Source organism: Cynara cardunculus (genome assembly GCF_001531365.2).
Source record: "Cynara cardunculus var. scolymus isolate 2C chromosome LG 2, CcrdV1, whole genome shotgun sequence".
In the NCBI taxonomy this organism is placed as follows: domain Eukaryota; kingdom Viridiplantae; phylum Streptophyta; class Magnoliopsida; order Asterales; family Asteraceae; genus Cynara; species Cynara cardunculus.
Genome location: NC_037529.1, coordinates 1,692,263 through 1,705,871, shown reverse-complemented (window position 1 = coordinate 1,705,871; position 13,609 = coordinate 1,692,263). Strand labels below are relative to the sequence as shown.

At 34.9% G+C, this 13,609-nt stretch overlaps 1 protein-coding gene across 2 annotated transcripts; it reads right to left on the bottom strand.

The window, feature by feature from the left end:
• Positions 1 to 772: 772 nt before the first annotated feature.
• LOC112505162 (E3 ubiquitin protein ligase DRIP2-like) lies at positions 773 to 11,342 on the bottom strand. Of its 2 annotated transcripts, XM_025109110.1 has the most exons (9): positions 11,192 to 11,342; positions 11,003 to 11,039; positions 10,770 to 10,906; positions 9,462 to 9,561; positions 6,876 to 7,206; positions 5,751 to 6,205; positions 5,579 to 5,626; positions 2,574 to 2,646; positions 773 to 1,107 (listed from the first exon to the last, which is right to left on the bottom strand). In XM_025109110.1, exons 2-9 carry the CDS (start codon positions 11,014 to 11,016, stop codon positions 919 to 921), a joined length of 1,347 nt encoding a protein of 448 aa, XP_024964878.1. In that variant the 5' UTR covers positions 11,017 to 11,039; positions 11,192 to 11,342; the 3' UTR covers positions 773 to 918. The 2 variants fall into 2 exon arrangements, with proteins under 2 accessions (XP_024964878.1, XP_024964885.1); XM_025109117.1 differs by lacking the exon at positions 11,003 to 11,039.
• Positions 11,343 to 13,609: the final 2,267 nt, after the last annotated feature.

Sequence of the window (13,609 nt, the reverse complement as noted above, 5' to 3'; positions counted from 1 at the left end):
ACTTGGAGCTGCAACTGAATATGACAACATTTTTAACATGTATTTTTATTACGAAGAATTTTCATCATAAATACCTATGGCAACATTCATTATGAATAAAACAACGGATAATTAGTTCCTAGGTTCTCAAAATATTTATTGTTCTCATTTAAACCTGCCCCTAATAACTTTATCTTTTGGGTAAATTGCATGAAAAAGTAATGTATTTTAACTTGATTCCTATTTTGGGTAACGTACTTTTAGAATTTTCATTTTGGTACCTAAAATGTAAAGTTTTAAACATTTAAGTACTTGGGTAACCGGTTACCATGCTGATGTGGTACAACAGGCTGTGCTCAGTCTTTTCAGAATCGGATTGGACCGGAGAAAAGAAAGCAATTCATGCGGAATCGGACTGGAGAATGCGATTCATGCAGAATCGGATTGGACTGGAGAAAAGAAAGCAATTCATGCGGAATCGGACTGGTAAAGTGATGAGATGAAATTGGGTTGAATAGCAAATAATACCGAGTTGGATACCACATCACTCGCTACATTGGCATGGTAATCGATTAATGCTTCAACTGACTACTTGGGTACTTAAACATTTAAAACTTTATATCTTAGATACCAAAATGAAAGTTTTGAAATTACGTTACCCAAAATAGGAATCAAGTTAAAGTACGTTACTTTTTCATACAATTTGTCATTCATCTTTTATATTTACAAGAAATTTCAAAGACCAAAAATTAAAAAACACAAACATACAACTATTTAAAACTTTATAATCATTCATATCATCTCATACATAAACTATAAAATCTAGAAACCAAGATACCCACAAACCAACAACTATATAGCAACTTAAAACTTTGTAATCCATCATATTATCTGATACACAAGCTATAAAAACCAACAGAAATGGTTGGCTACATATGTTCAAGTAGCCGAAGGTGGTAGGCCGGAACCCTTTCTAGCATACAAAATCTCCATCATGTATTCCTTAGCCGATGATCCAATCACAACCGAAACCGTTTGCGAAGTCGGTTGTGTCTGAAGCCACAGCTCCATCAGATTACCCAACAGCAAGCTTGGCACCAGTGGCTGACCCATGCACCTGAGCTCAACCTGCAAAAAAGAGGTTAATTTCCGCTCACTTGGAAAAAAGAAAATGTTGGAATCAACACGAGACATCTAGAAATGGAGTTATTCGAATCTTGGAGTGCGTTTTTCAAAAAGAACGGATGGTTTTCGTGATAATTGTACGACAGTTAAAGCAACGGATATAGATACCCAAAGGAGTGTTCTTTTGTAAGAAACACAGAGAAATGTGTAAGAGCATTTCCAACAAATCATTCGAAATGGAAAAAGTAGGATAGAATCAAAATTTCTAAATGAAGAAAGAAATGACTTTTGGTATTTTCCCAAGAAAAAACTCCCAACCCACCAATAAAACTAAATGGAGGAAGAGCATGTTTGTTACCTACTTAATGAGCTTAATGAGACTCACTACTTAATGAGCTTAATAGGACTCGCAGCTTATTCAGTCAGGTATATATAGTTGTTTGGTAGTGACTTAATGGAATAGAAAGTGGCTTATTCAAAATGTTTTATACATAAAGCCAAGATTTATCCAAACCTGTCCCTCTCAATTAAAAAACACGCTCCTTCCATCTATGAAAAAACTCTCCCAAACAAAACCCTTCCCAATACAGACAGAATGATCCACATAGACAACTTTATGCATACAAGACTTAATAGAAAACCAACCAAACAGCCCCGAAGAGAGAGACTCCTTTTTTTTTTATATATAATTGAATCTTTTAATAATATAATTACGTTGAGATCTCCAGAATCGATTGGAGTTGAATGCAACTTGTTTGGATTTTTGTTTCTCCAATTTTGAGAAATTATGGAGAGATCATGTTGGAGATGCTCTAACTATCCACATCAAAAGTACATGAAAACCCACAAGAGTGGTACTAAGCATGATGGATGGGTTCGAATCCTGCTATCTACATATGCGCTCACTGGGGGATTTACCTCAGTCACGACTTGCCATGGGATTAGTCTGGTCGAATCCTAGGATCATCCTTTTCCAATAAAAACAAGAGTACAAGAACGCTATGAAAATAGTTGCAAGATTTTAGCAGAATGATCGAGTAAATATACCAGGCTACATATTTATGCACATCAAAGAGCAGAAAGTTTTTGTTTTCTTCCTTTCTTACAATATAATGCATACAACATAATGGTAACACACTAATATATATTTGTATATATATAGGAGGCAGTTCATTTGAGGACCGGAGAACATTTATATTCATTGATGCATATACGCTAATGAATTTTGTGAATATAAGCATCAGCGCATATATTCTTGCGTGCATATTAGATATGCATTGATGAATATATTCATTGATGAAATACATATTTTGATAGTGTATATGCATCAATGAATATACAGGTTCTATGGTTCTCAATCTTTTTTGTGGTTCTCACGTTAACCCGATCCTATATATTTTTATATGTGTGTGTGTGTGTGTGTATATGGAGTTTGATTGTTGACCAAATGACATAAGCAAAAGACTCACCTCATTTTCACTTCCAAGTTTCAATTTGCTCATCACAAACTTTTGGATGATTGAAACAGGTATGTTTCCATCCCTGAAACCATAAAAAACCAGTGTATTATTAATATATAACCAACGAGGAACTGGTAGGTTTGAGTGACAGATACGGTCTTTGCAAAACAGAACTGGAACTTTGATGAATCACAACCATTCATTTGTACAGTATGCACATGTGCATACAAGTAATTTGTAAGTAATTTGTCCGGTATTCACACGTGCATAACATGCACACATGCATAGAAACCAGAAAACATCTTCAATTCTTTGTATGCACATGTACATACTGTACTATTATTAATGGTTACTAGGGTGTTCCTTAGTTTTTCAATTTCTTTGGGGTTTTCCCCCGACTCACTCTACTCAGTTATATGTCTAGAAAGATGGTAAATGGAGGATTAGAAATGCAGAAAAAACAAACTGAACAAAAGTTGAAATAATATAAAACAGATCGTGGTTCAAAGAAAATGGAAGTTGGGGAAATTTCTGTTTTAGTCAAAGAGAAGATGATTAGATAGGATGCAGCAGTGCTCCTAATCTTTTGCCACATCCTGTATTGGGTGCTTATGGGGTGCAGTGTTGACCCGAGTCACTGAATTGTTGACCACAAATACAAAGGATACACCAAACAGGGCACAAGGGGGCTATTTTGGTCTTTCTTGTTAAAATAGACACATGAAAATTCACAAATTATGAAATTGGAAATCAAATAGTTCAGACAAATACAGAAAGATGAAAATGTAGCTCCTCCAATAGATAAGATCCCCTTTCTTTGTTAACCAAATTAATCATCAAAGAAGATATACACACATATAGGGTTGGGTTCTGATGAGAATGGAAGTTATAGTGAGAAGGGTAAGAAGGGATCTCCACCCTTGGATGAATCCTAATTGAACAAGATGCACCGAATCAATTCCCATATCAAGCACAACTCATGGGGTAGGGGTGAGATTAAAAGTGATCAAGGGTCTAGATCCCTTCTTACTCTTTTCACCTCAACTCCTATTCTCACATGATCCTTCGTCTATACATACATACATACATTATATATAGGGTCAAGAGAAAACCCTCCAAAAATGAAAAACTGAGGAACACCCTAATAAACATTTATTTATATGGTATGCACATGTGCATATAAGTAATTCGTCCGTACACATATGTGTATAACATGCACACATGCATAGAAACCATTAGACATCTTCAATTACTTATATGCACATATGCATACCGTACAAATGAACGGTTATTAAGGTGTTCCTCTGTTTTTCATTTTTGGGGGTCTTCCCCTAAATCGCACATGGGGAATTCCCCATATAAATATCTGTATATGTATATATATATATTTGTGTACGTATAAGTATGTATATATATATATGTATGTATGTATATATATATGTATGTATGTATATATATATATATGTATGTATGTATGTATATATATGCATGTATATATGTATGTATATATGCATGTATGTATATATATGTATGTATGTATGTACAACTTTTAGACCACAAACAAGGAACAGGGGAGGAAGAGTGGGCGGATTCGGCAGGTAGCAGTAAAATTATTATTAAAAAGAACACCACCTGTTCAGCAAAAATACTACCCATAATTCGTGTCTCTCTTAAAGAGCTGCTACAATATCCCAAACGAATAATGACTTCAATTCCAAAGACAATTTGATAATTTCCATGCTGGTTATGTGCAACACAAGAATTTGATCATGTCAAACCCATGCTAGGTCCCAACCAACCTATCCAATTAAGTCACTAATCTCTAAAGCAATATAGTGAAAGCACTGAGGTAAAAAAAATGAAGCAATTCAATTATGCACCACGGATCTGCAATGGATTATGAGTTAAGATGGCTAAAGAGGCAAAAGACGATGGGCATGCAAAAAGGACGAAAACTTTGTCTTGTGGGTATTTTTGTCAACCTGCAAATTGCAGCTATCGGAGATACTCTAAGTTAAGCCTGTGGTTGGCAGCATCAATGGATGAACTAAAAAAACTGACATTAAGCTAATGGAACTACGCATTTCTCTTTATTAGAGACAAGTTTTCGGCCACATCATGAGCAGGTGCCAATGCTTCAACAATCTTCAATATACAACTTAACACTCGGGTTTTCAGTTTGCATAAACAAAGAGGATTCTGAGCAATAGTGAAAGTATACAAATGCATCACAAGCTTTGATTTCAGTGATTTTTCCATTGTATTCCGGCTATTGGTGCTACTTTTACTACCGAGAAAGCTCATGATGTATGCATTCTTCCCATTGAATATTTGCAAAGAGAACTGTTTTCATGACTTGAACCCATGACTTTTCGCTCCAAAGGATTAACTTTAGAGAAATTGACATCAATAGCCAATCAACAAATAGGGTTTCACTTTTTAGCCATTTTCTGACCCAAATTCACTTTTTAGTCAATCCTTATGCATGTGTAAGGACTGATTTTCGGCAACAAAAAAAAAAAGAATCCTTAAGCATATGCGTAAGGTTTCTGCATAAGGATGCCACGTGAAATACCCAAATTTAGCCAATCCTTACGCATATGTGTTAGGATTGGTTTTCGGCAAAAAAAATCCTTAAGCATATGCTTAAGGTTTTTGCGTAAGGATCCACCTGAAATACCCAATTCAGCCAATCCTTACGCAGAAACCTTATGAATATGCGTAAGGGTTCTTTTTTTTTGCCGAAAACCAATCCTTACGCATATGTGTAAGCCTTCCACGTAAGAATTCGCTAAAAAGTGAATTTAGGTCAGAAAAATGGCCAAAAAATGAAACCACCTATCAGCTTTGGCTATTTCTATAAATTTCCCTTAACTTTACAGGTTTCTCCAAGGTCTGCCATGTTTCCCACTATCAAAAACAACACCTATGAAAATAGGCGTATAAAAGATTTCCAGGTTACCAGAAACTTTGGACAAGAAAGGATACTACAAAAAAAAAAAAAGAGAACTCACTTTAGTCTGACAAAACTTCCTTCTATCTGCCCCAAGGGTTCTCCTTCCCTGAAAAATTAGAAGGGTATCAACAAGCGAACGTAAGAAACGAAAAGTTATAAACTTGCTAACGTTTGTGTGTCTAAAAAAGACTCAAACCCCGTGTTCTTAAGCTGAAATAAAGTAAACTCACTGTTCTTCTGAAGGCACCAAGTGAAACCAAATAGGATTTATTCTTTTCTCCCGGGGAGCATTATTAGCATCAGCATCCAATGCAGCTTGTAGAGTAGCAACATCTGACTCTCCTAACATATCTGCCTTGTTTTTGCGATTCTTTCTTATCTTTTTAGGTTTTGCCGATTCTGTCACATCCACATCAGACCTGCCATTCTCATCTTGAAATTTAGATCGCTTTAATGGAGGCCCTTTGGGCTTACGGCCATGTCCTTCACTCTTCGGAGTATGTTGTGGTGGTGATTTGACAGCAGAACTTTGTGAAGTAAACTTGGAAGATTTACTCCTATTTGCCACTTCCACCAAATAATTCAAAGGTTTCCATAGATCAACTTTCCCATCCCGTGGTCCACTACCATTCTTTGTTTCTTTATCAGGTGAAGGATCACTGGATGGCTCAGGAGTTGAGGAATTCTGCATATATATTGTTATTTTCTCGTTAAAGATACTGATAGAAGGTAAGAAGGATACATACGTAGAGGGATGTTCGTTTAGGGACACTCAGGAACCACCCATTTTGTGAGTATTCATGATGAATAACGCAATATAATATTCATGATGAATGCCGTGAAAGATATTCATGACGAATAATATTCATCATGAATACTTACAAAATAGGAGGTTGTTGGGTTCCTAAAATATTTAAGGTTCCTAATCGAACATGCTCCTATATATGCATATATAGCGTCAGGTTCAGGGGAAAACCGCATTATAATAATAATTTGAGGAGCACCTTGGTAATCGTTCATCTAGACGGTATGCACATGCATACAAGTAATTCATAAGCAATTCGTCCAATATACAAATGTGCATAACATGCACACATGCATAAAAACTAAGAACCAACTTCAATTACTTGTATGCATATGCATACCGTCCAGATGAAACGGTTACCTGGGTGTTCCTCAGTTTTTCATTTTTTTGGGTTTTCCCCTAAACCTCCCTCTCTCTCTCTCTCTCTCTCTATATATATATATATATATATATATATNTATATATATATGTATATATATATATATGTATATATATAAGTAAACGAATGGAAATAAGGTAATCAAATGCCGGCATCGTTTGTCTTCTCTACCTGCCCTAAATTCTGTGTGAGCTTATTTGAAATCTCCCTTGAACTCGAGCTATCTTGGTGGTCATCCATGGAATCTTCCTCATTCTTGACAGATTTCTCAACGGAGAAACTGGGCCCACGCAGTTTCTTTCTTGCGGCTGCTTTTGACCTTTTCCCAGTCATTGTAGTTTGTGTCGACACTCTGGGAGTGCTGACTACCAGTGATGAGAGTGATCTCTCTTTCCTTCTTAACGGTAGCGTAACTGAAGGCACAACCTCAGGGGCCTTTACCCTTCTCCGTTTAGAAGGAAATATCTTGGCTCTAATGTCTTGCAAATTATGGTCTGGCTTGCTTGACAAAAACAAGAATTGCCTCAACAATTAAATACATCAATCATATTTCAAGATTTCTCTTTTTATGGAAATAGATGCTCTACTCTTTGAGGTAGAGGTCATGTTTGTGTAAATCCCACACCCCGCCCCCAGCCGGGATGTGGGGGGGGGGGGGTAAATTAGCTCATCTCGTTTCGTTGTAATATCATGAACGCATGTAGTTTTATCTACAATGTAAGGATGTAAATATATGTAAAAATTTTGATGACTTATGGACAATGTGAATATTTGAAAAAGAGATGTTGACTACAATGTTCGATGTCTTGATGGGTTTGATATATCTAATTGTAAAATGGATGTTTATAGTCAAAAAGCGGTTGATAAATAAAGAAAAGGAAACAAATAACGGGTTTTAATTAGATGAAGTATTCCTTTCAATCTAAAAGGGAAGGAAAACAAATTGATGCACTTGGAAATTTATTAATGGTAAGATCTACCAAAAAACAATATGCAATACCATACATTAATTGACACATCATCAAACTATAATTTAAATAAGCACTTCTTGGATTGTCCTAAAAAGAGTTATGATGAGTACCCCCAAAAGATAATATGGTAGAGAAGCTAGAAGGGTAGATACTTTGATCATCTTAATGAACTTAATGGGGTTCACAGCTTATTCAGGCAGCTATACATGACTGTTTGGTAGTGGCTTAATGATATAGAAAGTGGCTTATGCAAAAGGCCATATTTTTATCAAACCTGTCCCTCTTCCCGATTAGAAAACACATTCCTTCCATCTATGAAAAACCACTCCCAAACAAAAACCTTCACAATCTATGCAAATAGATTAATACATACAGACAACTTTATCCATACTAGACTTAATGGAAAACCAAACAAACAGCCTCTTAGTGAAGCTGCACTTGTTGCAGAGTCGAACAATGTCATTGGAAGTCCATTTTTATGCAATTAAATGATTTACCGCACTTCCCATCTTTAAAGTCTGGGAAAATTGACTTAAATAGGGTGATTGCTTTGGCCATTATTGTCAATAGAATACTTGAGAATCTAGTTTCACATTAAAAAACCAACAGCAGCTTAATAACAACAGACACACTTCCCAACCAATAGCAAAACAGCATGTACATATCATGAAATAGGAGGCTTTCTTCAACTAAAAGTAACAGTAGTGAAATGAATCTTGCAGAGGGTTTATATCAACTGACAGATAAGATCAAGCAAGCAACAAAAAATTGGATCTTTATAATAGATATTCTGAAAACGTCGGATTTCTACTCACTTATTCAGCACAGGTATACAAACTCTTATAATGTGCTTTACAGCCTCTTCTATATAGAACATAAGAAAGGTCACTAGCATAGCTATACGACTATATCAGAGAGAGGGCCCGTTAGCTTAATGAGCTTAATGGGACTCACAGCTTATTTGGTCAGCTATATGTAACTGTTTGGTAGTGGCTTAATGATATAGAAAGTGGCTTATTCAGTATGCTTTTAGGCGGGAGCTTTATGCAAGATATTTAGGTATATAACCTTAAATGAGATTTTAATAATCCATGACCTTCTCATGAGTATAAAGCCATTTTTTCCTATATAAGCCAGAAGGTCATGAATTTAATTAAAAACCCATTTAAGGTCATATCCTTAAATGACCGACTTCATGCAGAAAATCAAGTTTTTTCCAAACTTGTTCCTCCCAATTAAGAAACACGCTCATTTCATCTATGAAAAAACCCTTCCAAACAAAAATCTTCTCAATCTTTACATACAAATTAATCCACACATACAGTTTTATCTATATAGGACTTAATGGAAAACCAACCAAACAACCCCATAGTGAGAGATTAGAATCAAAACCAATCTGCATTTTAGATATGCCTATGCTATGGATGATCATATTATGTATCAGATCAATTTAGTTACACAAACATCTTATATAATGTAAACATGATGTCCATCTTAAGAAGCATGCTTATCAATTAAAATATGATTCTAGATCTCAATTACTTATGTTCTGAATAGTGCAGAATGCATTTGTAGACCATCCTACATGGACAAAAATTGTAAGAGTTACATGATGGGTATATCTATTATGTTCTCTTCAACGATTCAAACAATACTTTAAAGCACGTTGATAAATGCAATAACATTAGAAAGATAGATATCAACAAGGAAGGATATATACATATATATGCATATATATATATATATATATATATATAGAGAGAGAGAGAGAGAGAGAGAGAGAGACCTCAGTTTCTCTAAAGGCACACATCCCAGATCAATATTGCATATTGGGCAACATTCAAGTTCCTCATCTGTGAGCTTCTTATGGATACATTTCCTGCAGACTGGATGGTGTTCAACAGGCAAAATGTAAGAATATACCCATTTTTTGAGCCGGAATTAATACACATAGAAATTCAAACTGTTAGCTTTCATGTCACAAACTTGAAGAGTGCATGAGTCCATGAAACTACAAAGTAGTTTCCTTGCAACCTAAGCATCCAATCTTTAACTCATTACCTTACAACTAGAGTGTTCCCACACCTGGGCTGAACCTTAGGCACTCAGCTCAAATGTAACATCCCAAGCCAACCCATACCAAATATTGTCTGCTTTGTCCACACATGAACTCACGGTCTTAAAACGCGTCTAGTAGAGGAGGTATCCAATCCCTTATAAGGCAACCTTAGCTCCCTTCCCTAACCGATGTGGGATCTTACAATCCACCCCCTTGGGAGCCCAACGTCCCTCCAATTCCTGGCTCTGTTACCATCTGTAACATCTCAGGCCAACCGTACCAGATATTATCCGTTTTCTCCACACCTAGACTCACGGTTTTAAAACGAGTCTAGTAGAGGAGATATCTAGTCCATTATAAGGCAACCTTAGTTCCCCTCCCCAACCAATGTAGGCTCTTAGCCTCTTATCAGTTCTTTGGGCTTAAATGAAAATGGGAACAACATATATGTTTAATCAGAATGGCATGCATGATTTCATCACAAGATTTCAAGTAAACAAACACCAAAGATATTGAACTTTTGGGCAAAAACAAAATCAACATAGTTACATAAAAAAATTTGGGGAACTGAAAATTATGGCCCTTTTTTGTAAATCTCTGTTTGAAAAGATTCATATAGCAGGAGAATAATGAAAAAACTGTGTTCATAATTTTCAGTTAGTAAAGTGCAAATTTCAACAGCTACATTTACAAACAATATAAAAAAAATCACGATCAATCAGATCAATGGAACAGCCAATTAACTCATTCCCATAACCCCATCAATCAAATTAACAAAACTCACTGTTTTTGCTACTCACTCACTAAACAAGCCAGATAATATAAAAGATTGCCGATTAAACGAGTAATAGTAAAAGAATCATAACCAAATCACCATGGAAACACCCAATTGCGACTTGCGAGCTCATAGATACCAATCAACAACACAAAGTCAAACCCAGATCGAATTCATACTCATGAAATGAGGATTATGATTTATGAGCATAAGAAGTTGAAAGCGTATGATAGAATTTGGAATAATCCAGAAATACTCACACGTATGAAGGCATTCGGGGATGGTAGTGGCATCACGAAAGAGTTTATTGCAAATAGGGCATGTCATGCATGCTGATATCGCATCTCTTGGTATTTTGACCACCTGATTATTCGACATCTTTCCACAAAACAAACACCTAAAAAAACAGCAAAGAAACACTAAGCGAACCCTCTTTATAAATACACCCTCACGTAACACCTAGCTAGAGGAGGTGCATGTTAGCAACACCCACTGGGCAAAACACATTGAATTTACGTAGGTAATTCCACCTGCATTGAAGATAACAAACGAGATCAACAACGATTGAAGCAACTCTTGAGGGCACTAACATATATGCAGTAAAGACGATATACACAGACACGTGTATGTATAGATATATATAGATATAGATATATAGATGGAGATAGAACGAGCGACATACCGTCGATCTATAAGGATATGATTTGAAGATTGAGGAGATGGGTATGAATGATTTGCGAAGAAACGACGTGGGTTGGTGATGAATTTGGACAAGAGGCGTCGCTAGATCATCTGTGTGGGAGTCGAAATCGAGAGGTTTAGAGAGAGAAAGTGGAGAGAGAAAGTGAAGGGTGGGGGTTTCGTATTTGTTAAAATGGCATGGACCGAACACTTCTATGGTTTATTGAACTCATCTCGCCAAAATTATTTTTTTATTTAATAAATAATAAATTAATTATAAAATATTTGACGTCACCTATTTTCTTTTAATTTTGTAATGTGTTGATTCTTGAGTCAAAATTACGTAAAAGTCTCGAGTTCAAATCTAAATAGAATACAAATTTCTCTTGGGGCTATAGAGGTTTAAATGTGGTGATTTCGGACTATATACAAATCAGGTGGTCATTTTGAGATTAGTCGGATCACATAACGGATTGGTTATCCATGTTAATTAAAAAACAAGATTATTTAATATTTTTTGTTGGCTTGGTGAGGGTGATGGTTATGCCGAAGCTCTCCTCCTTGTCCTTCTTTTTTTATCTTTCAAAAAAAAAATTAAAAAACAAGATTATTAGTTTAATTTTGTTCAATACGTGAGCTTAAAATACAACGATAATCAAATAAAAGAATACGAAAACAGATAAATTACTATGCTAACAGTTAAAGCAGGGGTGTGCGGTTGACGCGGCTCGTGACTTTAGGTCTTAGCCAAAGTCGTGTGAGTCACATGTGATTTTATACTAAAATCACTTATGATTCGACCATTTCTTATTCTCTTATTTGGTGTTGTTCTCGTATGAACCTGACTTTATCACTATACATACATACATGTATGTATATATTTGATTACATTTACAATGTTTAAATGACAAAAATATTAAAATTAAAAGTACAATGTTGTAACAAAAATTGATGACGTTATAATAAAGTAATTTTAAAAGTATAATACTATAATAAGAAATGGCATGTCTACACTATCATACATGCGGACAGCCTACATGGACGATGAGGTAGCAAAGAAACATGATATAATGGGTAAATTTAATTTAAAAGGTTATTCAATGCTATAACCGGTAAATTTTTAAAAGCATGATGTTCTAAAAAGAATATTTTAAAATTATATTATTGTAATAAGAAAAACTGAAAGTAAAATGATATAATACGAAAGTTTATAAAAGTAAGTTGTTATTTTATATATTTACCCCTTTAAATATTATTCTATTTATTTTATTATTTAAAAGGGATAAATTGCATACACAAAATTGAAAACATGAATAGCAACAAATAAATGGATAAAGGCCGGCAGAAGATAAAATGCGCTGGTGGAGGAAACAGACTTAAACCTGCACACCAGGTTTTATGTTAATCACCCATGCGGCGGCGTGCATTTTTGGGCTTTCAAGCGGCGTTTATAAGAAGCTGTGTATGTCTATGGGCGCATGTTAGACGTAAGGCTAAAATTGGAAAAATGAAATATAAGTACTTAAATAGAATAGAGTAGTAATATAGTAACTTGTACATGTCTGAAGCAATTGTAATTAAAGCAATAGCATTCTCCTGTTTATTTAATTCAATGTATGATTTCACCTTTCAATATTTTATTTCATCACATACTAATGTGTATCTGCGCAATACGGTAGGGGTCATGAATTTTAACGATTTTGAAGTTTTAGAATAGAGTAGTAATATAGTAACTTGTACATGTCTGAAGCAATTGTAATTAAAGCAATAGCATTCTCCTGTTTATTTAATTCAATGTATGATTTCACCTTTCAATATTTTATTTCATCACATACTAATGTGTATCTGCGCAATACGGTAGGGGTCATGAATTTTAACGATTTTGAAGTTTTAGAATAGAGTAGTAATATAGTAACTTGTACATGTCTGAAGCAATTGTAATTAAAGCAATAGCATTCTCCTGTTTATTTAATTCAATGTATGATTTCACCTTTCAATATTTTATTTCATCACATACTAATGTGTATCTGCGCAATACGGTAGGGGTCATGAATTTTAACGATTTTGAAGTTTTAGAATAGAGTAGTAATATAGTAACTTGTACATGTCTGAAGCAATTGTAATTAAAGCAATAGCATTCTCCTGTTTATTTAATTCAATGTATGATTTCACCTTTCAATATTTTATTTCATCACATACTAATGTGTATCTGCGCAATACGGTAGGGGTCATGAATTTTAACGATTTTGAAGTTTTAGAATAGAGTAGTAATATAGTAACTTGTACATGTCTGAAGCAATTGTAATTAAAGCAATAGCATTCTCCTGTTTATTTAATTCAATGTATGATTTCACCTTTCAATATTTTATTTCATCACATACTAATGTGTATCTGCGCAATACGGTAGGGGTCATGAATT